The sequence below is a fragment of the Aspergillus tanneri genome (genome assembly GCF_003426965.1).
Source record: "Aspergillus tanneri strain NIH1004 chromosome Unknown AapTan_1_pilon_pilon_pilon, whole genome shotgun sequence".
NCBI classification, from domain to species: Eukaryota; Fungi; Ascomycota; class Eurotiomycetes; order Eurotiales; family Aspergillaceae; genus Aspergillus; species Aspergillus tanneri.
The window spans coordinates 1,246,680-1,271,495 of record NW_022984628.1 but is presented as its reverse complement, the minus strand read 5'-3'; the positions used below and the strand labels follow the sequence as shown (position 1 = coordinate 1,271,495).

Genomic DNA, 24,816 nt, shown 5'->3' with positions numbered 1-24,816 from the left:
TCCAGACACAAATTCCAGGCACCTCTAACCCAGGAAGTCACGCTTCGAACAGCATTACGGGGGTACATAGAAGACAACAAAATTGCTGAGAATATCTAGCGTAGGACCCTCTCCGACAGCCTAAGGAGAATTCGCTTCGAGCCAGCTCACGGGATTACCCGCGCAGTGTTATCCACAATCCCGTCGTCGAGTCCGGACAGCTGACAGGCACCCCCGTACAGGAAAATTCGGGACCTACTGTTCTGGACGGATTAAGTATTCTTTAGTCTTTGGGCAGTAGGTTCTCGTAGGCCGCCAGACAAACAACCCAAGTACGTATCTTGGTAGTGGTGTTGTGATTGGATGGAGACAGTTAACGAGCCTCGGAGATTGACCTGCCTGGTCTTTTTAAAGCCAGATTTCTATCGCATTATTTACTAAGAGGGGCATCATTCTTCGATCTCCATTTTTAACATAGCTTGCAGGGTTGGTCCGTACCCGGGAGTTATAAATTTCATATGTATACTGCCCAGATAGGCGCACGTGGAAGTGGATGACTGGAGGGATGACGTCAGACTAAAAATTACACAAGTTATTATTACTCAAGTATTATTGTCATTACTTGATTCGTATCCATAGGCCAAGGCTGCCTTGATCTTACGATTCTCCATTTACTTTGTAATTGTCTTTGTCTCACGGAAGTGACTAATTGGTACTGTACAATGACCCCGAGCTCCGAGTCAGAGTAGGCAATTAATCGATCGAATGATTAGGCATCCTCTGTGCGCCCGTGTTGGATCCACTCTTGAGAAAAAGTACTTTATATCCATGCCTCACCTAAGAAAATGCTGAATAACTAAAGACAATCGATAGATTATTAATCAAATGCCAGTACTTCGTGGCTTCGCTTTCATATCGAAAAGTCATAGCAGAGAATAGCTAACTACAGCTATCTTGAAATTAGTTATTACTACTCATAGTATGTACTCCGTTAGCTCGTGTCGAGGTGAAGAATGGGTGGATCCGCAAACCCTAAACAGCACGGGCGTTTGTGCTATAGCGTTGCGACAGGCATTTATATGGATATCCTTTTGGAGAGTGTACTCTAACTCTGTACCACCTGGATTGCGGAGATGCATGGTACAGCGGCGCCAAGTGTAACATGTCATGGACTTTCGGATGCATACACGATAGATTAAGCCACCGTCGATATCGTGTTGAGTGGGTTAGGCAAGCCGTTGGCAATAACATATCGAGTGAGTCATAACTCACCTGGGAAGAATGGGAAAGAAAGTGAGAGATGGAGAAGGAAAAAAAAAAAAATTTGAAAATTCGATTTCAAACCGTCCATGTCTTCCAAACCTGGAGAATGAACCGCGTGCAAATGACTCCTCCAGGTTGTATTTCCAACGGAAAAGTGCGTGCACATATTCGGGCACAATCCGCCGCACTGGGAGCTGTTCATTTACATTACATAGGTAATTAGTTGGGCGGCATGGAGTTGATCCGGAAGACCGCGGATGCAGGTGATGGATTCTAAGAGCTGTTCTAAGTACCTAGTCTACATAACCAGTCAATCATGCCAAGCCAGGATCGTCGGTTGGGTTGTCAGATGGGAAGCATCCCCTCTCTCGCCAGCCGTCTAAAAACAACACACAGCTAGCGACAGGGCTGGAGAAGAATTAAAAAAATATATATATATTAATAATAAAAAATTTAGTTCTTCAGTGTATTGAATTTACGAGACTGGTCAAACTATCCATCCAACGTAGAAGCGTCCACTTAGTGGAGTTTGCTTCCGAGGGTTGACGGCTGCATTTTACCGGTAGAGATCGACTCTTGTTGGCTGTACGATTCTTGGGACTGTCGCCAGCCATGTCTTCGGTGTATCCGTACAACGTACGGCATACTGTAAGTATGTACTGTAGCACACGCTCACACACCTCACGAGCTGAATACGATGTTCATTGTCCAGTATGCACCTACGATTCCCACGCGCGGGGACTTGGGGAAATTTATGATGCTTGACATGATGTCTCCGCCCTTGCATTGATATGTGTGGAGGCTAGGGAGGTATCCAGAGTATGTACATACCTACTCCGATGTTCTGGTTATAGGAGGATGATAGCGAAATTGGTGACCGAAGATGAAGCGCTCCTTACAGAGTGCTTCACTTCAGCTTTACGGATTGTCCACTCCCGGACCATTGTCACCAAACTGGTAGGAAAGACCGGGAGATGGGGAACGGGGACGGAAAACCCCTCTTCTGCATGAAGATCAATTGTCGTTCCATATCTCAGCCTGCCCCTCACGTACTCCTGCCGACAGAAACAGCTGTCGCTTAGTGAAGTAATGAAGCTTTATGGGGAGGAAGGGCTAAAGTAATGCAGGCTGTCGCAATAAGCGACAGGGCTCGAGGGAACAAGAATGTGCAGGCATTACGGAGTAAAAGCATTTATTATGTGTAACTTAGTAAATCATTGTAGACTAGTTATATGGCGTAAACAGTTGTGAATGATCTCAGCTCTTTTGTCTTTGAATGAATCCCCACGTCTCACCACATCCTTGCAACGAAGGTAGGGAGCAAAGATCGACAGGACTCATGTAGTTAGTCGCGGGTAGTTGTCTAGATGATGGTTGGCGAGGCACCTATCGTGTACCAGTCCAGTGTGATAACCACCAGGGTTTGTGCACAGGGTGGACAAATCAAAATCCCCTCAATGCAGGAATCCACGCTAGGTAGGGATGTGGCTCCATCATCAACCGATGACTTCCCTAGTCTGGGAGATATGGAAGGTGTCAAGAGAATAATACCAAGCATAAGAAAAATAACTGCGAGAATTATGTATCTATGGTAGGGTTGGTAAACTCCGGAGTACGGAGCTGTATAGGGGCCAAATTCCATCCTTGATAACGTGGAATCCGAGTCAACCACACCCTAGTAACCCCAGTGTTTTGATCTACCCTTGGCTGTACGTCCTGTATCCTCTTTGTTCCAGAGTCCTCTGTATAGTCAGTTACTCTATATACTCAGAATATCTAGAAGGTCTTCCCGAATCAAGTCAAAGAAATACGTAGACATGAGCAGGCGCATCCCCACTTAGGATGTGTAATTCCTATTGTACAGATTTGAAGCCTAGCAAGTCAGTTAGTAGTAGCTAGCTCTAGCCCGAATACTAGTACATAATTAGTGGTACTTTGGATGAAGTCATCACCCACGGTACAATCAGCCCGCCGTGACTTGGAAGGAAGTAACTTGCCGGGTAGCTCCGAACTTCCGAGAAGAAAGGAATACAGTAAAACCCCTATATAAGCAGCACCCGATTTAAGCAAAACTCCGGTATAAGCAAATGAACACGGTGTCTAATTTGATTTTCCATATTAATATGCTTAACCCCCCGATACAAGATCTTTGCTTAATTTTTCGCCCTTTCCTATATAAATTTGCCTATATCGAAGTCACAAAATTGCTTATTCAGATATCACACTTTGCTTTAAAGATGGCTAAGAGGACGCGTCGCGCTATTTCAAATAGCCAGAAGGCTGCCCTACGCGCTCAACATCATTTAAAGCCTTATCTTTCTCTGGCATCTCTTTCTAAGTGGTTTGAAGAGACATATAAACAGCCAATTGACCGCTCCTCGATTAGCCGAATCCTCTCCTCTCGATTTGCCTTCCTTGACGACATTCAAGCGCATCAATCTGAAGATAAACGACGCCGTACAGAATCCTGGCCAGAGCTAGAAAAGGCACTCTACAACTGGATACGGAGGGCTGAGGGACAAATAACAATATCTCAGGAGATTATTCGGCAAAAGCAAGGGATTTCTGGCCGGAGGTCTATCCAGAAAGGGAGATGCCGCAGTTTAGCAACGGCTGGCTTCGACGCTTTCAATCACGCAGAAATATTAAGTGGAGGAGTCAGCATGGTGAAGCTGGAAGTGTATCTGAAGATGCAGCTACTGAAATGGTTATAATCCGTCACGCTCTTAGTATATATGCGCCTCAGGATATCTTTAACTGCGATGAGTCAGGTCTATACTGGAGGATGATCCCGGACCGGAGTTTATCTACACGTTTGCTTCCTGGCCGCAAGAAAGAAAAGCTCGAATAACTGCGCATTTCTGTTGTAATTCAGACGCTTCAGAACTCCTTCCTATCTGGTTTATTGGGACAGCTAAACGCCAGAGCCTTTACTGCAGCTGGTATTATATTGAGAACCTTAACTGCACTTGGCGCTCAAATAAGAAGGCATGGATGACTGGTGATATCTTTAAAGAATGGCTGCTCTGGTTTGATAGAAGAATGCAAGGCCGAAAAGTTGCTCTTTTAATGGACAATTTTTCTGCACATGAAGCTGCATATAAAGAAGTAAACCCGCAGCTAAAGAATACACTGGTTATATGGCTTCCATCCTGCTCAACGTCACGGTATCAGCCCTTGATCAAGGGATTATACGCACTGGAAGGCATATTGGAAAAAACAGTGGGTTTTATATATGATGGCTGAGTACGACCGTGGTTTTGACCCGCTATCTACTATGACAATCTTACAAGCAATTCGATGGGCAATTTCTGCCTGGGAATTTGATTTGTCTAGAGATACAGTCAGAAACTGTTTTCAAAAGGCCCTTTCAATTGAATATGTCAATGAGCTTAATGATGAGCAACTTATTGACGATATAAAGCAAGGACTTCAACGCCTAAAACTCTCAAATAGTATCCAGGACATTATGGATATTAATCAGTTTTTGAATCCCACAGAGGAGCAGGTTGATGATAGTCTTATAGATATTGACTCCGCAGTTCTGTCTGAAATTGCACCGCCTCCAGCTTCAGATAGTGATGAGGAGGAAGATCTACAGCCTCTACCAATAATTACACCTACAGACGCTTTAGAGGGCTTATATAAACTACGACTCTATCAGGAACAGCAGGTTGATGGAGATAAGGCCCTTATTCGGCTTCTTACACACCAAGAAAGGCTCCTTCTGGAGAGAAGAGCTCAAGCTCAGCGTCAGACAGATATCCGGTCATTCTTTGCCTGACCACCCACCTCCACCTTATTAAGCTGCGGGGCCCCCTGGTTGCCAAAAACATGCAGAATATAGGTTATATCTTATAGAATGATTATAATAATTAATATATGCGTTCTTTAATTCAGTATGGTGCAGTAGATTTATATAAAGCTATATAAATATATATATTTATTACCTTGTTCGGTATAAGCAAAAATCCGGTATAAGCAAACTTTTAGCCGGTCCGAATTCTTTGCTTATATAGGGGTTTTACTGTAAAAAAATTCGCCAAGACCCCTTTAGTTTATACTGTTTGTTTCTTTTTCTTTTCTTTTCTTTTCTTTTTTTTTTTTTTCCGAATTTCTTAGTCCTGGTCCACTGCCAATCCAATATTCTGGAATGGTATGATGGGAAGTAAGGTGTGAAGGGAACACTTTTGGAAGTTTCTCCAGGCCCATGAAGGGAATCAGACAGGTGATATCATGACCGTTGCAGGATGCACCCTGTACTATGGAATATGGGAAATACCAGAGGAAGGTTTCATCTTAAAAAAATAAAAAAATAAAAAAATAAAAAAAGGGAAAAAATTTGTAAACCAAAAAATAAGGTTCCAGGCATACTGTACCAACCGATTCCCACGATCACCAACCACTGAGCAAGTCATCATGACGAAGGAATGCGTGGCTTAGAAATCCAAGACGCTGAAAACCACTAATTAGAACTATCCGCATCATCGTGATTGCCGATGAGTAAAAACCCATGACCTGACCTAATACTAATAATGATTAGACCCTGCGAGGTCGAATCGTCTGGAGCGGAGCTTGTGACTAGGAGAGCTTCTGGCAATCCACCTTTTGTTTCCACGGCCTTTTCGGCGTCATTGCGGCCTATCCCCGCCTGCTCCGAAAAAGTGCGACAGCTCTAACAGCACAAGCACAAGGGTCCTGATTAAAAACCACCTGAGCGACCCTGCTGCGGCTGCATCTTTTTTCCCTTTTCTTCCCTTTGATTTCTGTTGCCCGTCGCCTGGTTCGATTGTTCCCCTCGCCCTTCTCGCCGCTTGGCTCTCTTCCTCTCTTCCTCTTTTATACTTCAGCCCTATCAGCCGTGTTGATTTCCTTCCCCCCTTCTCAATCTGCCACTCTCCCGCCTGAATTACCAGGTCGGTTAAGCTGTGTAGCGCGTTGGTTCGGAGGGGTAGTAATACTGCTAGCTCCATATATATACATAAATCTTCAAATTGTTCGCGGGTGTTCTACGGCCAGAAAAAAAGGTGGAGTCTCTATTCACTCGCATTTGCCGTACACACAGGTCGCAACCGGATCGCGACTTGATGATTACCATTGCTTCTTTCGATTGCCTACGCTCTTAATATTACTCAATGCTAGAAAGCTTTTCGCTCATGTGGCAGAAAGCTTTTCATGCCGCGATTGCGGTGTCTTTCCTGTTTGCCTCTGTCGCAAGTGCGATTCCACATGGTGATGACCATTCTATGGATATGGGTACGGGCATGGACATGAATGGTACGAAGCAAGAAACTCAACCCGAGGCAAGCGATGAGTCTCCCATGAGTTATTTCGCATACGGCAAGTACTCTGGCACAATCATGGCTCACATCACCCTCATGGTTATTGCCTGGTGTTTCGCTTTACCGGTTGCTGTAATGTTCAGTATTGCTCGGTCACGGTACGCACTGGTTTCTCAATTCACCTTCTTAGTGTTGAATGCGGTGGGATTGCTGGTTGGGATCATTTACAACAGCCAAACCCCGGACCTCTACGAAAACAACGCACACCACAAGATCGGATGGATTGCGACCTGGGTCATCAGCGCACAAGTCATCTTGTCCCTAATCTTTGCATATGCCGGAAGAGGCGTTGCGGATTCAACCTCCTACGAACGTGTTGCGTTTTTGCCCGTATCGACCGACGAAATGGTCGAAAGCCCGGCTACTTTTCCAAGCGGCATTCACCACGAGTATCGCTGGTCTAGAGATAGTGGCCAGGGTTCTGAGAGGAATACGTCGTCTCTCCATAGTCGCCCTAGTTCCCCATCCTGCGCATCTCCTTCCGATGAGTACGATACTTTTGAGAAGCCAGAAAATGACATATCTGAGGAGCCTTCTGTCCGCAGTTGGCTTCGCTGTGCCTTTGTCGACCGCTTCTTGGCCAGTCGCGTACCGCGCTTAGTTTCGAGCAGAGTTCTCCGGATCCTTACCTTCATTTATCTGGTCATTGACAGAATCATTCTCCAATTTGGCTTCATTGCCATTGCTACCGGTGTCGTGACGTATGGTGGTATCATGGTTAGTGCACCCCCAGACTACGTCGACTCCCCATAAAATGGTATTTAGCTGACATCCACCATTCAGAGGGCCAACGAAGTCTTCAACGGCCTCGCTCACTTCATCAAAGGGGGTATCTTTTTCTGGTATGGTTTGCTGACCCTAGGCCGATTTATGGGGTGCTGGGCCGACTTGGGTTGGGCGTGGAACATCAAACCTTCAAGCGCGATTGTTGGCAAGTGGAAGGCCAAAATTCCATCGGCGGAGTTCACCGAGTCTTTTGTGATTTTCCTCTATGGCGCCAGCAACGTCTTTCTCGAGCATCTTTCTAGTTCGGGCGGCCCATGGACGGCCACCGATCTCGAGCACGTGTCGATCTCCATCCTGTTCTTCGGCGGTGGCTTATGTGGCATGCTTTTCGAATCCAAGAGTGTGAAGGACTGGCTGAACAGCACCGTTTTGCGACCTTCCTCTCCCGTTAATTCTCGTACCCTCAATGGCGCTTGGCATGCACCCGACACCCAGGGCGTTTCCCTCAACCCGATGCCGGCTCTGGTTATCCTTCTTTTGGGGATGATGATGGGATCCCATCATCAGACTAGCATGACCTCAACTATGGTGCACAAGCAATGGGGCAATCTTCTGGTTGGGTTTGCGCTGGCCAGATGCGCGACATATGTCTTGCTGTACATAAAGCCACCGACCTCGTATCTGCCAGCTCGACTCCCGACCGAGATCATTGCATCGTTCTGCTTGATTTCCGGTGGTTTGATCTTCATGTTGAGCGTAAGTAGTCGAAGTTGAGAGAAAAAGGGACTTGCGCTAACATGGGTCTAGACTCGTAATGTGATAAATTCTATGGAGTATTATGACCTCGATGCGATGTTCACATTTACCGTCAGCATGGGATTGACTGCCTTCATCATGGCGTGTGAAATCCTCGCGATTGCGATCAAAGCTTGGGCGGTGAAACGGGAGTCTCGCCCCCAGCTACCTCCTTATAAGTTCCCGGCCTAAGCGGGACGTTTCTCCATACGACACTAAGCATTATGCTACTTCATGCATATGATCCCAGCATACCTTCGACACCAAGTTTCTGCCTTTGGGCTAATTTCCTGGGGACGAAAAAACAAACCGAAAGGGGAAGAAAAAACAAAGTCATCTTGATTGTTACAGTTTTATACCCACTAAACCGTTGATTTTTTACGGCCTGGTAAGAACCGTGTCTTTTGATGGCACGTGTAATACCATCTTATCCCAGAGCCTTTTTTTTTTCTACATTAATTTATCTCACGTGCCCCTGTGTTTATGAATGACAACATTGACGGATGGATGTAATAATGAGGGTGGGAATTGGGTGATATAGTTCGATTTCGTGATAGTATCCTGATGGATTGACCTCGAGACATCAGAAATATGATGTTATAACTATTATACATATGAAATATTCCAGCTTGTAAAGCTTTGATGCCAAGGGCATAGGTAGCAACTTGACCATAATCGTTCTCAACGTCCCAGCGTTTAAAAGGGTCATGGACAATGGTGCCTTTTATTCTTTTTTTTTTTTTTAAAAAAAAAAAGGCTAGTCAAAAAGCGCACTGAGTGGGGACTGAGAAAGCTTGGTAGGGTTAAATAGTACGAGCAGGCAGTCGAACACTTACGCATAGTCAGGTACGTAGGTACTAAGTTACGTTGTTGTTGTCTTCGGAGTTTAACGACACTAAGGCCACTAAGCCCGACGGCACAGCGTGCCGGTCGTCGGCATATTTGTCAGGGCGAATACCTGTGCGGTGCCTTGGCTTTGGTGGCTGCAGGTCCGGGAAGACCCGTATTGCTGTGCTGATGGACTCGAAGCAATTACAGAAATGCAGAGTACTTATTATTTACTATGTTTACCGTGCTAAACCAATCGGAGGGAGAAATGCTGCTCACGTTTCTACCACCTCGTTAGTACGTACTACGAGGAGGGGAAGTGTGGGGCAGGATATCATCGACATTGCGAGCATTTAAGACGGGCGCTTATCCCACCCTAAGAACCGTAAAATCATTGTTATAGTTTTCACCTTTCTCTTTTCTCTTCAAACTCCTTCGTTCTTATTCTATAGTATCCAATTCAAAAATGGCGTCGAACCCCCCCGGAGCTTGCTGTGCCTCTGGCTTCAAGCATGAAGGCACTCCAATTGGCGAGACTAAGAACATTTCTGGTGGTAAGTTCGAAGTGCATTTGCTTTCCCGGGAGAGTGATAGTTACTAATTAGCGATCGTTTCGCAGTCGACACCTACATTGTTTATCCCAAGGATAACAAGACCCCCTGAGAAGGCCGTTGTCATTTTAAGTGATATCTTCGGCATCTATGTCAACTCCCAGCTCCTGGCCGATGAGTTCGCCGCCAATGGATACCTATGTATTATTCCGGACCTTTTCCGCGGCGACGCCATCAAGGTCAGCGATATGGAATCTGGAAATGTCGATTTAGCCTCCTGGATTAGTAAACACCAGTTTGCCGTTATCGACCCTGTCGTGGAGTCCACCATCAAATATGTTCGCGAGGACTTGGGTATCAAGAAAGTTGGTTCCGTCGGTTACTGTTTCGGAGGCAAGGTGAGTCGGTTGAAACGAGAGCAACAAACGGTGTATTTTCCGCTGACTCTAGGCTTGAATGGTAGTATGTCTGCCGTTTCTTGAAGCCCGGCAAGTTCGATGTCGGCTACACTGCTCATCCCTCTTTCGTGACCAACGAAGAGCTTGCCGGCATTGCCGGCCCTCTGTCTATTGCTGCCTCTGGTAAGTTACCTTTCGGAGATATATCGATACTGTCAAGGAGCGTAATAGTCTCGACTGACGACGGGCGTTTCCATGGTAGAAATCGATCAGATTTTCACCGCCGAACTCCGTCATGAATCTGAGGGCATCCTGATCAAGACCGGCCTGCCATGGCAGATCAACCTTTTCAGCGGCGTCTCCCACGGGTTCGCTGTCCGCGCCGATCTGAGCAACAAGCACTTCAAGTTCGCCAAGGAGCAGGCTTTTTGTCAAGCGGTGGTGTGGTTCAACCAGCACCTGTAAACATTGGCAGTCTAGTGTTAGATAGGTCATGCAGATTACCCATCAGGTAGTTCTTCAAATGAACACGAGAAATCAAAAGCTGAATGGAAGAGAATATGTACTCCTGCCAAGCAAGTAGAGGCGATAAGGCTGATGGAGCACGTGACAAGGGGATCCGCGCCAACCAAAAGATCGACCCGGAGAACAGGTCAGCGTCAAGCGTGGATAGATTATTTACTGTTGTTGCGCTGAAGCGACGAAGTCCCACGTTTCTCGTTGGGGGTGACTGGCTGTGTTTGCCAGTTTGCTCTCTTTTAGCTGCGACGACCGGCCTGCCTCGATTCGTTGATTTGACGTTGCGTGAATTCAACTTTGGGGATTGTCTGTGGTTTGGATTTATCCCTGGAATCTGTCGGCCTGGAAAATCTGCACCACGCTCTCTCTAATTGCATTACTCCCCAACAATTAACGAGATTTACATTTGTTTTTGAATTTCATTGCATCTAGCGCTATCTACCGTTTCATTCCCTTTTCGCCTCGGTACGAAGTGCTGTCGATCGGACTTGCCACCCAATTTATCTAGACGATAGAATTTCTCTGTCCTTCGTATCGGAAGACTGTTCACAGCAGCTTTAATTGTTCGGAGAATTAGACGAATTCGACTGCACGAGACAACATGCCTACCCCAGCCGCATTGCCTCCGTTGCCCTTCAACCCTGGAAGGGTACGATCATACCTTCTCCGTTTACCTTTATTCACGCGATTGGTGCTTTTGGTAATTATTGTGTTTTGGTTGTTGGAGCTGCAAACCATCTGGGGTGTGATACAGTGGGGATCTTTGACCCCGAATGAGATTGGGCTTGGCACCAGTACGTTCCCTAATATTTGCTACAGCAGCTTTTCTCTCCGGATGAGTACAATGGTGCATAATACTGACTTGGTGTAACAGTGTATCGTTTGAACACATATCCGCTCATCCACATAGGATTTTTCCATGCTCTACTAAATTTACTGGCACTTACACCGTTACTGGAGCGCTTTGAAGCCGAGCACGGCACATTGACTTCTGTTGCTCTGTTTATTGGGCGTAAGTCTGGCTGAGTTGACCTCGAATTTTTGACCAAGTATGCTGACTGGGTATTGCGCATAGCTCTTTCTACGTTCCCGGCGGGTCTTTACCTCTTGGTTGAAAAGGTTATCTTGCATAGGAATACTGCCGTGGTTGGCGCTAGGTGAGTTACTTGTCACCTGGGTTGTGTCCGGACTCGAACGTTAGTCACTGACAAGCTACGAAGTGTTTGGGTGTTCCTCCTTCTGGGATCTGAAGCCATTCGAACTTTTCGGTCTAATCCGTACTTCAGGTATTTCCTCCATTATTAATTTAAACTGCGTCCTTGATGCTGATATAGGATTAGTCTTGGGTCTTATAGGATTCCCACGTGGACATCGCCTCTGGTCGCGTGTGTCATGGTTTCGATCTTGATGCCAAACACTAGCTTTCTTGGCCATCTCTGCGCAATAGCTATTGGATACTTGTGTGAGTGTTACCTTCTTGATTCGCTATCTCCCGCTCGATACTGATACTACTACGTTAGTCGGTCTCGGATACCTCAAGTTCTTTGTCCCACCAGAGAAAGTTCTGAGATTCATCGAAGGGAAATTGAACCTTTTGGGACGACTACCGCATTACGTGTCTGTAGACCAAAAGACGTACGGACGGTATGGAGTGCTGCCGACGACCAACAACGGGTCAGAGAGGCCGACTCCGATGAGTTATTTGGGATCGACGCAGCGACTTGGTTCCACAGATTAAAGAAACCGGGCCTAGATCTTACATTTCTTGTGTATATTTGGTACTTATACGGCCTTGACTATAATCTCCTGCAAATGTTGGGCGAGAAAACAAAGGTTGACCTATAGAGAGTAATAAGTTTTGGCATCAAGTTGTGCAGAAGGTCTCTAGCGGCCGACGTAAAATTACATGTTCCTGTCGCGTATTACGGAGTTGGCGGAGCCATCTCCAGATTGCATGCACCACACGACAGGGGAGGACTTCCCCATCACGTTCAACTCTTCCCATGGCATTAAAATGTAAGTCGCATGGTCTGCAGCGTTTCCTTGTCAAGTCCGCTGTTCATGGACTCCACCGGCAATGCCTGTGCTCCCCCCAACAAAAGGACAGCTCAGGACAACCAACGCTGACCATGACAGCCGCAATCCGCAAATTGCGGAATAACCCTCATTTCCTCTTCGTTCGTCTGCCGCATATTCTCTCGTTCGTCTGCATAATCGCCGGAGTGATCTGGCTTCTTCTCCTCCCTCTCAACGAATACTCCCGTGGAACCTACATCTCCGAGAACGCGCTGTTACCCGGCCAGGTCCATGCCTATTTCTCAGGCAGCGAACAGCATATCTTCCGAGGATACAAGAATGAGTTAGGGGGTCTATTACCTGAGAGAGCCCAGGGGGAAGGGCAGGAGTGGACGAATGCTGAATTGACCCCAGTGTATGTTTGGATTGGCGCAAGGGTTCTCCCGCCACCTTCAGGATGATGCAGGATCGCTAAACCGTGAACGTACAATTAGGATTTGCGAAAAGATACAATCGATTCTACGAGCTGCTGGTCTGAAGGTCGCGATGCAGAATTACGAATACACTTCCTCGGGGATCACGCATCAAGGACAGAATGCGTATGGAATTATTCGCGCGCCGCGAGGGGATGCCACGGAGGCAATTGTTATAGTTGCAGCCTGGAAAACAATAGATGGCGAATTGAACCTGAATGGTGTCACTCTTGCGTTGACGCTGGCGAGATACTTTAAACGTGAGTGTAGAGGAGCCCAGGAGGTGAAGGGTCGTTATACATGGCTAACGGATTGTTAGGGTGGTCTCTATGGTCGAAGGACATTATCTTTTTGATCACTCCCGACAGTAAGACTGGTACACAGGCCTGGATCGATGCCTATCATGACATGCAGCCGCCGTCTGTCCAGCCTCTGCCGTTGAAGAGCGGTGCGTTGCAGGGAGGTCTGGTAGTCGAATACCCCTTCGATCATCGCTTTGAATCCTTGCACATCGTCTACGATGGAGTCAACGGTCAGCTGCCCAACTTGGATCTGTTCAATACGGCCGTGTCAATCGCTGGCGGCCAGATGGGGATTGGATCCAGTTTGCAGGAGATGTGGGACCATAATGATAGCTACGAAAAGCGCCTGCAAACCATCATGAGAAGCATGGTCAAGCAAGGATTCGGATACGCTACTGGGGCACATAGCAGCTTTATGCCCTACCATATCGATGCAATCACTTTGCAGACTAAGGGAGAAGGCTGGCAGGATGAAATGGCCTTGGGTCGGACGGTCGAGAGTCTCTGTCGCAGCTTGAACAACCTCCTGGAACATCTGCATCAGAGCTTCTTCTTCTACTTGCTGATGCAAACCAACCGCTTCGTCAGCATTGGCACCTATCTCCCTAGTGCGATGCTGATCGCCGGCAACTTCACTATCATGGCGATCGCCCTATGGATGCGGACTGGCTACTACAAGGATTCCCAGGCGATTCCTAACATTAGCTCTCGGGATGAGAGGTCACAGAATAAGCCAGTTAAGTCTCAAGACACTCGTGATGCGAACAATGACGTTCTTGAAGAGAAGACCGCTTCCCATGGCGTTACGGAACGTCAAGTAGCACTTCCGCTTACCTTCGTCTTGAGTCTTCACTTACTAGGCCTGGTTCCTCTATACATCTTTAACAGTCTATCCTACAAGGTTAGTACGGTTCTACATACCTCTCTCCATTCCTTCCCCCCCCCGCCCCCCCGGTGGGCCATTCTGACAATGATAATAGTATTTCACCAACGCTACCTACATCTGCATAGCAGCCGATGCCATCCTCCCCATCCTTCTCGCAACCATATTTACCCAAGGCACCGTATCGCTGAAACGTCAACAACAACACCTTCTGATCAAATCCTTCTCTCTCCTTCTTCTCGGACTTTTCCTCTCCACCCTCGCCATGCTGAACTTCTCTCTCGCATTCATGGTCGGCTTGCTCTGTGCCCCGCTCAGCTTTATCACTCACGTCAGCCCCCAGACCAATGCATCTCTCCGATACGCCCTCTCCACGAGCGGGCTCCTCATCCTGAATATACTTTCTCCCCCGGTTGTCCTTCTGGTGGCATGCTGGTATACGAGCATCTCGGTGGAGACTGTCTTGACTCAGGCCGCTTTCGGATGGGATGTCTGGGGCATGTGGACTCAGGTGGTGGTGTGGTGTGTGTGGTGGCCAGCTTGGTTGATTGGGTGTGCATTACTTGGATCTTCATTATTTTGAGACTTGTTCGATTTGATGAGCGTTGTATTCCTCCGGCCTTCCTCTTTCCTGGACCTTAGTTATTTATCTGTGTAGTCTGTGGGCTGTGTATTTTAGTTGGATTACTGATATACATCATGCATATATACCGATTTTCTAGCACCATTGCTTGCTTTCTCTTTCCGTTTTAGTGCTCAGGCCTAGCTCATACTTGCGACTTTTTTCTCCCCGAGTATATCTGATTTATGCCTTTCCATCTCTGCTGAAGACATTCTTGGCATTTTGGTCCACTGGTGGTGATTCCATGATGACCTTTACCGACGTGAGTGAGCCCGTTGCTCGTGGTGCTGCTATTGAGGGACTGATGAGCCGCCATACCGTGCTGTAGGGAGGGATAATGTCTAAAGGGAAATAACGGCTTCATATCCCTTATATCCCCCAGACACTGCTTCTGCTGCCATTCACAATGCCCCGAGAAGGGAATCCCGAACCCGAAGATACTTCGATCCACTAGCTCCGACCGGAAGGAAACCACCGAGATAAATCACCGAACTTCGCCGGGATATTAATCCAACTCTCGTCCCTCATGCTCTCGACAACTTCGAATCTCCGTTTTTCTCTCCTGAGCTGTCTATTGTCCGTTCCCCAATGTCCAACGACCACAGATCGAGTACCACTATGACTACACCGTCATCCCCGCGTAAGCGCCGGCGTCCCGCTCGGTCTTGTGAACAATGCCGTCGTCGAAAGGTCCGATGTGATCTTCAAATGCCCTGTGCAGGCTGTCGGATCTCTCGAGGATCCTTGACTTGCACCTACAGGGAATCTGGGCGCTCCAGCGCAAGAACCGATACAGATAACACGGGCTCCAGTGGATTACCATCGATCCCCGTCGTCTCTGCCCAGGAGGTTATAGAGGGTCTGAATACCCCATCGATATTTACCCTAAGAGACCAAATACAAGACGTCCAGCATCGGCTTCAGCACCTTGAGAGATCGACCGTACACGAAGGTCAACGGGATCCCACTCATGATAGAGCATTGGATCAAACCAATGTTGCTGTCCAAGATTTGACAAGCCGTCTTCGCAAGGCCGAAGAGCAATTGTCTGAGCTATCTCGGAATCATCAGGGCCAACCATCTTTTGCAAAGGGGAACCTGACTATACCCGCCACAATCCCTCGTCTCCGAAATACTACCGGCAAGGCCAAGCTGTTTGGACCCAGTCATTGGTTACATACGGCTGAAAAGGTACCTGCTACGCCCCCTTTCCGGGATACAAAGCTGATTCTTTTGTAGTTTAATTTGAGTCAGCTTGATGCCAAAGACCTAGAGCTAAGTTTTGTTGACAGCCAGGCCGAGTTAGCCGGCATGATCCAAGAGTGCCGAAATCTACGGAAGTCTGTGAAAAAACAGCAAGCTGTGCAACTAAATGATCCCATTCCGGATCTCCTCAGCACCTTTCCCCCCCGGGAAATCTGTGACCAACTGGTGGGCAATTACATGCGAACGTTCGAATTGATCTACCGCGTCGTACATATTCCATCATTCTGGAAGGAATACGAAATATTCTGGAAGCAGCCCCTATCTACCTCCATGCCCTTCCTGGTCAAGCTGGGCTTGATGCTTACCATTGGAATGACCTTCTATGCAGACCGTGATGAGCACTTAGCCCGGCTAGGCCGAATCTGGATCTATGCTGCACAGTGGTGGCTGGTTGGGCCCTCCGAGAAATCAACCGCGAATCTCGACGGACTTCAGGTATTCTGCCTCTTGCATGTGTCGCGACAAACCTGCTTCGTGGGAGCCTCTCCGTGGCTTTCTGAGGGCTCTCTATTGAGAATGGCCATGACCATGGGCTTGCACCGTGACCCTCGACTCTTTCACCTAACCCCATTCCACTCGGAAATTCGTACTCGGCTTTGGACAACAGTGCTGGAGCTAGTGATCCATGCTTCAACTGACGCCTCACTGCCTCTCCTCCTCTCGCCCTGTGATTTCGATGATCATGTGCCCCACAACGTCAAAGATGGCGACTTTAACTCGGAGACCAAGGACCTGTCTTTATCACAACCCCTGGAAGACTTCACAGAGTCATCTATTCAAATCCTTTTACGACAATCTCTACCTGTTCGGATTGAAGTAGCCAAGATACTGAACAACCACCACACTGAGCAGTCCTACGACACCGCAATTGACCTTGCTGCAAAGTTGCAAAGTGCATGTCGTGAGATTGCCGCTTTCTGTCAGCTGCATTGGTCTCAGTCTTTGACGATGCATTATAAGTTTTTAGACATGCAGTTCCGGCGGTATATATTACTACTCCATCGACCATACATGCTAAGAGCTCGCAAAGACCCCCGATTCTACCTCTCCCGGAAGATCTGCCTTGAATCTGCGATGATCATTGCCGCTTGTGCAGAGAATATCAAGATTCCATCTGATGTCCTAGACGATCTTTCCCGCATGATGATCTCAAGCACCGGGTCATTCCGCGGCGCTTTAACTCTGGATGTCATTTCTGCCCTAGCCATGGAAATAATCACTCAGCTGGAAGAGACAGGCATGGGGTCCTCTTCAAGTACTGGCGATCTGGCCGTCGATCCGCTAACAGAGATGGCCCGCGCGCAGCGAGAGCCTATAATCCAAATTCTGGCGCATATCGAGGAGCAACTGTTGCAGATTATCGGACTAGGCTATCCTAGCATGAAACGATACGTCTTCCTCGCTGGCATCTTGCGCCAGATCCGGGCCATGGAGTCGGGCCAGAGTGTGCAGCCTGCTGTGGTCAAGACCTTGCGTGACAGCTTGAAGAAATGTTGTGCAATGCTACGATCATCTCAGACTGCCAACGCTCCGCAGGACTCCTTCGAGACTCTAATCCATTCTGAACCCAGCTCCGGGCTATATTTCGACCCGATGGTATGTCCTACACATCCCTTATTCAAAAGCAAGCGCTGAACTAGGTAGGATCCCAACTTAGCCGTGGACTTTTCCAGTTTCCTTTTTACGACGTTTGGAGGGGAACACGAGGCAGGACTGTAACGGCAGTGTTGATGTAATATTTACTTTTATACTAGAATCCCTACTAGGACAGAATTCCTCATTGAAATGCGTCCATACCCTTTCATCCACGATGAGAAAGGGCTTTATGAAAGTTGCTTCACTAAAAAGTCCGATTCTGCAGGTTCCCCAGACATAATCTGTTTGGTACACCAGTCCTGGATTGGAATTCAGCAAGTCCAGGACAGAGATATTTCCTCCATCTACTGGAGAACTAAAGGTTAAAAGCCCTAAAATGATTCCTGCTTCTATTTCCCTCCCTCTAAGGATAGGGCCCTAATTACCTAACCTACTTTCTATGCTAGTTTTTATTTATTCAATCAGGTTACTCACAACTGCAATCCACCTTGGGGAGTCCTGGTTTTCATTGTCAATGAACGGCTCAATATGATGGGAGGATAGCCAGAGTAAACGATGTCCGCTCAGCCACAAAAGGCACTAAAAGCACTTTGTGAGCTTGAACTTCGACGTATATAGCCGAGCTATATTTATATAAACAGTCATGTAACCGGTAAGCGATAGGTAGAATAATATACACCTCTGTGATAGTGTTTGAGTTGGGTTTCATGCCTATTTCATACGGTTTCCGATTATGATGATTCTAGTACTGATTCGTACATACATGTCGTGTGTATAAAAAGTATGGTCTTTTTAAGATAATAAAAGAGATCGGTACTCATGCGGCCCACACATCCTTTCCTACACCCTCGATCCAGTGACCCAACTGGTTCACGCCCGCATCCCAGTCCTTGAGCCTGTTCCGCATGCCTTCGATCTGCGTCATGTCCAGAACCTTGGGCTGCACCCAGTGGATCTGGGCAACCTGGCCCACCTGGTCGATGGCGCCCTTGAGTAGGCCTAGAGACAGGGCCTTCATGATCAAATGCTCGATCTCATTGGGCTTGACCTTGGTCTCAGAGGAGATGGACGCGAAGGTCAGGTTGCGGTCGTGGGGGGGACGGCGGAAGACCATCTCCGTAAGAGCGGAGAGCGAGATTTTCTGGTACAGGAAGATGCGATGCTGCTCCAGCAGCTGGTTCTTGGAGATGTTGCCGGCGAGGACATCGTAGGCGGTGAGGTCGCCACGATTGAAGGCGAACAGTAGATCGCGCAGCCAGCTGTGCGGTGTCTCGGTGAGGGAGTCCAGGATGGGGTGCAGTAGCAGTTCACCGAAGTTGTAGATTGAGTCGGAGACAAGGGCGGCAACGCTAAGGTTGTATGCACGGGAGACGCGTTCAGATTCGCTAAGATCCTCCAATTTGATACAGGCAAGGTAGAGGAGGGCGTTCTTGTAAAAGGATGCGAATTCTTGTTTGGCCTGTTGGAAAGTCACACTGGTTAATGGGGTGTACCCGTAGGGGATTGGAATGGACCAACAAAGCACGTACATGATAGTAGTCGGCGTTGACTTTATAGAAGGATGCGTGCACGACAGTCTCGACTGAATCAAAGGAATCCAACACCTTCTGGCACGTCTCCAGGTCCTTTTGCGCTCCGTCCAGATTCTGCAGCCGTTGCTTGACATTGGCAACGTCCGCAAGGGCATAGATATAAGCATCTTGCGAGTCTGGCTTGTTCACTTTGTCCGCAAGTGATGTAAGGAAAGACAGTCGTTCTTGGTCGTCTATGTCAGAAGCCAGCGGTTAGATTACCTAGAGATTAATCCGACCAGTATTCCCCATGAGGCACTTACCAGCACACTCCGTCGATGCCATCAACCCGAGGGACACAAACTTGAGCTGATTAATCTTATCGGCGAAGCTCAGGACAAATATCTTGAATATCGGTAGCCGTTGGGGTGCGCTCTCTGGTATACGGAAGAACTCGATCAGAGCATTGGTAAGCTGATGCCATAGCTTACGCTCCCAATAGTCTTCGAAGCTGAGGAAGAAGGGTTGGCATTGTTCGGGAGCTTGCTGCAGCTGGTCGGCGAGGAAATCGGAGATCTTCTGGTTCTCCATGGTGGAGAGCGCGCAAGGCGGATCAAGACTAGGGGGTATCAAAGAGGAGATATAAGACGGGCGATGAATAATAAGCTTGAGGATATAGAAGAGGGCGGAGAAAGGACAAGGACGAGCTGTTCTGGTGGGAAGACCGACACAACAACGGGCGAGTTCTGGATGGAAGTCGAGCGGAAGGCGGTGTGCCACATGACATCTGCTTACTACCGATTCTACGAGATAGTTGTAGTTAACACTACTCCTACTCCTATATAAGGACGAATGGAACTATGCATTCCAGTCATCCTCGGGTTCAATCCAGATGGGTTTGGCTAAAAAAATGGCCCCGATGGTAGCCTCTTACCCTTGTCCTTGTGGAGCTATGACTGCTACAGAGTAGAGAAAGTATCCGATATCTCTCCGACAGCTTTTTTTTGGAGCAGGCTTGAAGCTATAAGTATGGCCTCTTCTACTTCTCATATTTCGTTCCTTTCGTAGTTCCTTGTTTTCGCATTTATCTATACAGACCCTTTAGTTCTCATTTGTGGCTCTTAGCCCGGCTCATCTTCTGCATTGCCCATACTTTGCGGATACCTTCTAACCATGGAAGACTTCAGCGAGAAGAATAGACGGGTCTTTGAGTGAGCATCCCTTCTACAGGCAAAGTAAAAAGTAATCTCATCAATAACGCACAGGCGAATGTCCAAGTCCTATAAGACCGACTTCAGCAGCGCGCTGGAAACGTTGTATCGCACAGTCCAGTCTCGTCGCCTCTGGATCAGTGACAAATGGACAGACACTGAGGCCGGAAAGGGAAAAGAAATCAAGGTATTGGAATATGCGTGTGGGCCAGGAACCACTTCACTGGTAAGAGTCAATTGATACAAACCGAAGACAACACATGTGGGCTGAAAACTGACATAATCCGAAGGCATTGGCACCCTTCGTCACTCAGCTCATTGGATTGGACATCGCTGATGGTATGGTCAATGATTACAACAATAACGCCCGTGAGGCCGGCCTAGCAGACAAGATGGTCGGCTACAAGGGTGATCTCCTCGCGGAAACCGTGCCCGCGGACCTCTCCGGTCCCGAATTCTTTGACTTTGACGTTGTGATCGTCAGTATGGCTCTCCATCACTTCGAGAAGCCGGATCTGGCCTTGAAACGGTTTGGAGAGCGGCTGAAAAAGGGCGGCACATGCTTCATTATCGACATGGTCCCAGACCATCATTCTCATGGCCACAGTCACTACGATCTCCCTAGTTTGAGTGACGAATTTAAGGAAACTGGAGAGACGATTAAGACTCATGGATTTGAGCGGGCAGATATGCAGAAGCTCTATGATGGGGCCGGAGTAGGGATGAATTTCGACTACCAAGTGGTGGATGAAACACTTGCGTTCAAGAAAGAGGGGCATGACTTTTCCAAGACCATTTTTGTCGCGCGGGCCCAGCGCCAGTAAGAGGGAAATCAATGTATCTATCTAATTGTTTGTCTATAACCGGAACATACATCCAGAGTACAGATTTGACGGCTATTACTATTACTACCGTAGAGCATTTCTATCTACCCTTTGGGGACTTTCCCTTTTGCTCCTGGTGATCAAGTGAGCAAACAGGAGCGTGTACTGAGCGCTCAGTGAGCAATTCCAGGGCAATCTGGAGGATTATCCAGGTAGTCCGGGATCATTCTGGATTAATCTCGGGTTAATCTCTGACCATCCCAAGCTGGCTGTACCCAAAAAATAATTCAGTCAAATAAAACCTGTACAGCCAAGCCGGAGGTTCTCCCAAGTCACCGACAAACCCTTGTATTTTATGGTCTATCCAGATCGTCAGCTATACTAGACCTCACGGACAGGGATGTGGGGCTCGTTGAAAGATAACAGATCACATTTACGTTTGATATAGGACACCTTGCATGTAAAGAGCTGGAGCCTATTTAACCTCTCGGGCCTATTATGCCTACTGTCCCTACTATCCCTATATCCCTTTCCTTCCTTCAGCGATTTCTTTGGTATATAGCCTATCCTATGGTTTCTAGTTTCTACAGGTTCAGCCACTGACATTGCATCACTGAGCCACTTTCTTTCCTCTAATAGGAGACTAAAATCAAAGCTGGCTAGCTTAGGTAAAGTGACGGTGCGGACGTCCCCTTTCTCCGCACTGATCAGGTCCCGCATCTTCAGGGAGGCCTTATTTAAATAAACCTGGGAATCGAGTCATGAACATGCAGGGCGACTCACAAAGATAAGAAAGTTTAGGGCAAATACCTGTAGTGCCTGACACGTCCTGTGTGAAAACGGTATGTGGATGGGGGATCGAAATACCCAAATATTCCAACGACGGGCAGTAATTTTGGATTTTGGAAATTTTGCCTAGGCCAACACTTAAAAAAAGCAGACCGTGAACCATAAGCACTTTCCCAATGACAGGGCGAGTGGTTCCCATGCTGCTGTGACATCATCTACTGACCATCAGGTGAATTTTCGAAAACACCAGTCTGAATCCAGCGCAGTAGAGAAGTTCTCTCAAAACATAAATTGCCTCTATCGATGGGTTCTTCCTCGTGATCTAGTGATGGCATGCGGCGCCAGTTTTTGACACAGCGAGCAAAATAATGAAATCCTTTCTTCCAGCTCTGCGTTTGGCGTAATTTAGATCGAAAGAGTCTAGTAAAGAGACAGCGCAGCATTATTGTGGCAAGCATGGTTTGCTAAGTATAAATGTCGCAAAGCTCCAGACAACAAGATTTAGACCTGCAAATCATTAGTAAATAACTCGATTCATTCACCATAGTCAGAAGAAAATGATGTCTTATACATAATCGACCATCAAGGACAGAACAACTGTGGGTATCAAGGGATTCTGTCACATTAGCCTAAGACAGTGTCATTACTGCCAATTGGCGCTATTAACATGCATCATCATGCTTAGGATTGCTTTGACCGTATGATGCGGACTATGTTGGGCCAGGCATGCCAGGCATCATGGGGTAGGGTAACATTTTATATTATTCGAATGGAATAGTTTTACCATGAATAGCAAAACACCACATCCTTCCCACCATCTGATAGTCACTGCATGATCCTGATGTGTTCCTCTATGTTCACACAGGAATAACATTTGCAAGCCATTATAGATAATAATAAAATCAAAAATTTTCACACCTGGTTATTATAATGCACGCATGAAAGTGGTAGTTAACTAAGGAGACTTATTGAATGATGAGTAATGACCCACAGACCAATCAGAATCCATCCATAGTCAGGCCAGAGGGTGCTTACCGATTCGGGACTAGCACCACAAGTCCCGTGCATGGGCAGTTCGGTTTGCGTTCTCCAGGCCGACGACCGACTTGAAGTCCAGCTTCCAGCATTAGTACTGCCTGCTGAGATTTGCTCTCTCCACTCTCTCGTTCTCTCTTACCTATCTCTGTGGTCTCGTCTGTTTCTCAAGTCGAACAGAGACCATGCAGAAGTGCCGGGCCGTCAATTCCGCCTTGGGGTCGAGGGCCATCGCCCCCCCCAGCGCTCGAGTCCAATTGCAAGCGCAGCGCCGAAATCTCCAGGATGTTGCTATTACTAGGACCGGAAAGCCGATCTTGAAGGTTCAGGGTGGGCGGTAAGGCACAATGGTGGCTGTGGCGTGGTTAGACATGGGCTGACTGAACTCTCGCACAGGTCGTCTTTAGGAGGTACCTTGCTCTTTTTCCCTGACGGGCCGTATCATCGGGAGAGAATTTAACTGGAATTGCATTTTAGGCCATACCGCGACTGTCTTCGGTGCCACTGGTTTCCTGGGCCGATACATTGTCAACAAGCTCGGTAGGCCACCTAGTCAACCAGCCGATCAGACATATGAGCTAGAAATTAACATCGCCCAGCTACGCAGGGATGCACTGTAGTGATTCCCTACCGCGAGGAGATGGCCAAGAGACACTTGAAGCCTACGGGTGATCTCGGACGGGTCATCTTTATGGTACGGCTATTCCGCGCTCGCTTGATTCTTGAGGACATGAGTGACTAATCTGACCACTTACCAGGAATATGATTTGCGTAACACTCAGTCGATCGAAGAGAGCGTCCGTCACTCCGATGTTGTTTACAACCTTGTCGGCCGTCAATACCCTACCAAGTCAGTGGAGAGACAGAGCTGATGGATCGAGACACTGCTAATAGGCGTCCAGGAATTTCTCCTACACCGATGTTCATGTCGACGGTGTGGAGCGCATTGCTGAAGCGGTCGCCAAATACGATGTCGACCGATTCGTTCATGTCTCCTCCTACAATGCCAGCCGAGATTCTCCCTCTGAGTACTTTTCGACCAAGGTTCGGGCGCTCCACATCTACAAGAGCGGCATGGATTGCTAATAAAATCACTGCAGGGATGGGGTGAGGAAATCGTCCGTTCGATCTATCCCGAGACCACCATCGTCCGGCCTGCCCCGATGTTCGGATTTGAGGACAACCTTCTTCACAAGCTTGCTGGCGTGACTAACCTTCTCACCTCTAACCATATGCAGGAACGCGCCTGGCCCGTTCACGTAAGCTCAAGTGCCGGGGAATGCGTTGCGATGAGATGCTGATATTCCAACAGGTTACCGACGTCGGTGCCGCTCTGGAGGCCATGCTCCATGATGAGAGCACTGCAGGTCAGACCTTTGAGCTCTACGGCCCGAAGAACTACTCAACGGCTGAAATTGCCGAACTTGTCGACCGGGAAATTATCAAGCACCGCCGCCACCTCAACATTCCCAAGGCCCTTATGAAACCCCTGGCGTACTACCTGAACAAGTTCATCTGGTGGCCCACCATGTCGGCCGACCAGGTGGAGCGGGAGTTCATCGACCAGCAGATTGACCCGAACGCTAAGACCTTCAAGGATCTGGGCATTGAGCCGGACGATCTGGCCAATCTCACCTTCTACTACCTGGTAAGTATGCCATGACTTTACCGTGATGACAGGGCGACTGACAATCGATGTAGAAAGGCTACCGCAGCTCCTCGTACTACGACCTCCCTCCAGCCACGGAGCGGGAGCAACGGGAGGAAAAGAAGTACCTGCACGTTCTGGATAGCCAGTAGTGAACTGTGTTTCTTTAATGTACATAAGCTTGCTAGACATCGAGTTTTTCTGTGTGTTGTCATAGTCAGCTAAAGCGAAGAGAGTAG

At 47.9% G+C, this 24,816-nt stretch overlaps 8 protein-coding genes across 8 annotated transcripts; 7 read left to right on the top strand and 1 right to left on the bottom strand.

The window, feature by feature from the left end:
* Nucleotides 1–6,377: 6,377 nt before the first annotated feature.
* On the top strand, nucleotides 6,378–8,297 carry ATNIH1004_002444 (Ytp1 family protein; the record flags this gene model as incomplete). The annotated part of the gene is made up of 3 exons (XM_033567136.1): nucleotides 6,378–7,301; nucleotides 7,368–8,066; nucleotides 8,118–8,297. The coding sequence occupies 3 exons, from the start codon at nucleotides 6,378–6,380 to the stop codon at nucleotides 8,295–8,297; spliced, it is 1,803 nt and encodes a 600-aa protein (XP_033429131.1).
* Nucleotides 8,298–9,399: 1,102 nt separating this feature from the next.
* On the top strand, nucleotides 9,400–10,347 carry ATNIH1004_002443 (dienelactone hydrolase family protein; the record flags this gene model as incomplete). The annotated part of the gene is made up of 4 exons (XM_033567135.1): nucleotides 9,400–9,487; nucleotides 9,539–9,882; nucleotides 9,948–10,065; nucleotides 10,145–10,347. The coding sequence occupies 4 exons, from the start codon at nucleotides 9,400–9,402 to the stop codon at nucleotides 10,345–10,347; spliced, it is 753 nt and encodes a 250-aa protein (XP_033429130.1).
* A 655-nt stretch (nucleotides 10,348–11,002) lies between these two features.
* Nucleotides 11,003–12,139, top strand: rbd2 (rhomboid protease family protein RBD2; the record flags this gene model as incomplete). Its single annotated transcript, XM_033567134.1, has 6 exons — nucleotides 11,003–11,195; nucleotides 11,276–11,413; nucleotides 11,477–11,558; nucleotides 11,622–11,687; nucleotides 11,742–11,863; nucleotides 11,922–12,139. 6 exons carry the CDS (start codon nucleotides 11,003–11,005, stop codon nucleotides 12,137–12,139), a joined length of 819 nt encoding a protein of 272 aa, XP_033429129.1.
* Nucleotides 12,140–12,530: 391 nt separating this feature from the next.
* GAA1 (GPI-anchor transamidase subunit GAA1) lies at nucleotides 12,531–15,025 on the top strand (the record flags this gene model as incomplete). Its single annotated transcript, XM_033567133.1, has 5 exons — nucleotides 12,531–12,832; nucleotides 12,912–13,150; nucleotides 13,210–14,093; nucleotides 14,173–14,592; nucleotides 14,906–15,025. The coding sequence occupies 5 exons, from the start codon at nucleotides 12,531–12,533 to the stop codon at nucleotides 15,023–15,025; spliced, it is 1,965 nt and encodes a 654-aa protein (XP_033429128.1).
* Nucleotides 15,026–15,315: 290 nt separating this feature from the next.
* ATNIH1004_002440 (uncharacterized protein) lies at nucleotides 15,316–17,682 on the top strand (the record flags this gene model as incomplete). Its single annotated transcript, XM_033567132.1, has 3 exons — nucleotides 15,316–15,888; nucleotides 15,937–17,559; nucleotides 17,608–17,682. 3 exons carry the CDS (start codon nucleotides 15,316–15,318, stop codon nucleotides 17,680–17,682), a joined length of 2,271 nt encoding a protein of 756 aa, XP_033429127.1.
* Nucleotides 17,683–18,376: 694 nt separating this feature from the next.
* RPN9 (proteasome regulatory particle lid subunit RPN9) lies at nucleotides 18,377–19,661 on the bottom strand (the record flags this gene model as incomplete). Its single annotated transcript, XM_033567131.1, has 3 exons — nucleotides 18,377–19,018; nucleotides 19,089–19,324; nucleotides 19,394–19,661. The coding sequence occupies 3 exons, from the start codon at nucleotides 19,659–19,661 to the stop codon at nucleotides 18,377–18,379; spliced, it is 1,146 nt and encodes a 381-aa protein (XP_033429126.1).
* A 582-nt stretch (nucleotides 19,662–20,243) lies between these two features.
* Nucleotides 20,244–21,105, top strand: ATNIH1004_002438 (class I SAM-dependent methyltransferase; the record flags this gene model as incomplete). Its single annotated transcript, XM_033567130.1, has 3 exons — nucleotides 20,244–20,281; nucleotides 20,336–20,507; nucleotides 20,572–21,105. The coding sequence occupies 3 exons, from the start codon at nucleotides 20,244–20,246 to the stop codon at nucleotides 21,103–21,105; spliced, it is 744 nt and encodes a 247-aa protein (XP_033429125.1).
* A 2,009-nt stretch (nucleotides 21,106–23,114) lies between these two features.
* Nucleotides 23,115–24,729, top strand: NUO40 (complex I NDUFA9 subunit family protein; the record flags this gene model as incomplete). Its single annotated transcript, XM_033567129.1, has 9 exons — nucleotides 23,115–23,266; nucleotides 23,326–23,339; nucleotides 23,407–23,469; nucleotides 23,529–23,623; nucleotides 23,688–23,779; nucleotides 23,832–23,973; nucleotides 24,030–24,188; nucleotides 24,242–24,577; nucleotides 24,631–24,729. 9 exons carry the CDS (start codon nucleotides 23,115–23,117, stop codon nucleotides 24,727–24,729), a joined length of 1,152 nt encoding a protein of 383 aa, XP_033429124.1.
* Between the last annotated feature and the right edge of the window lie 87 nt (nucleotides 24,730–24,816).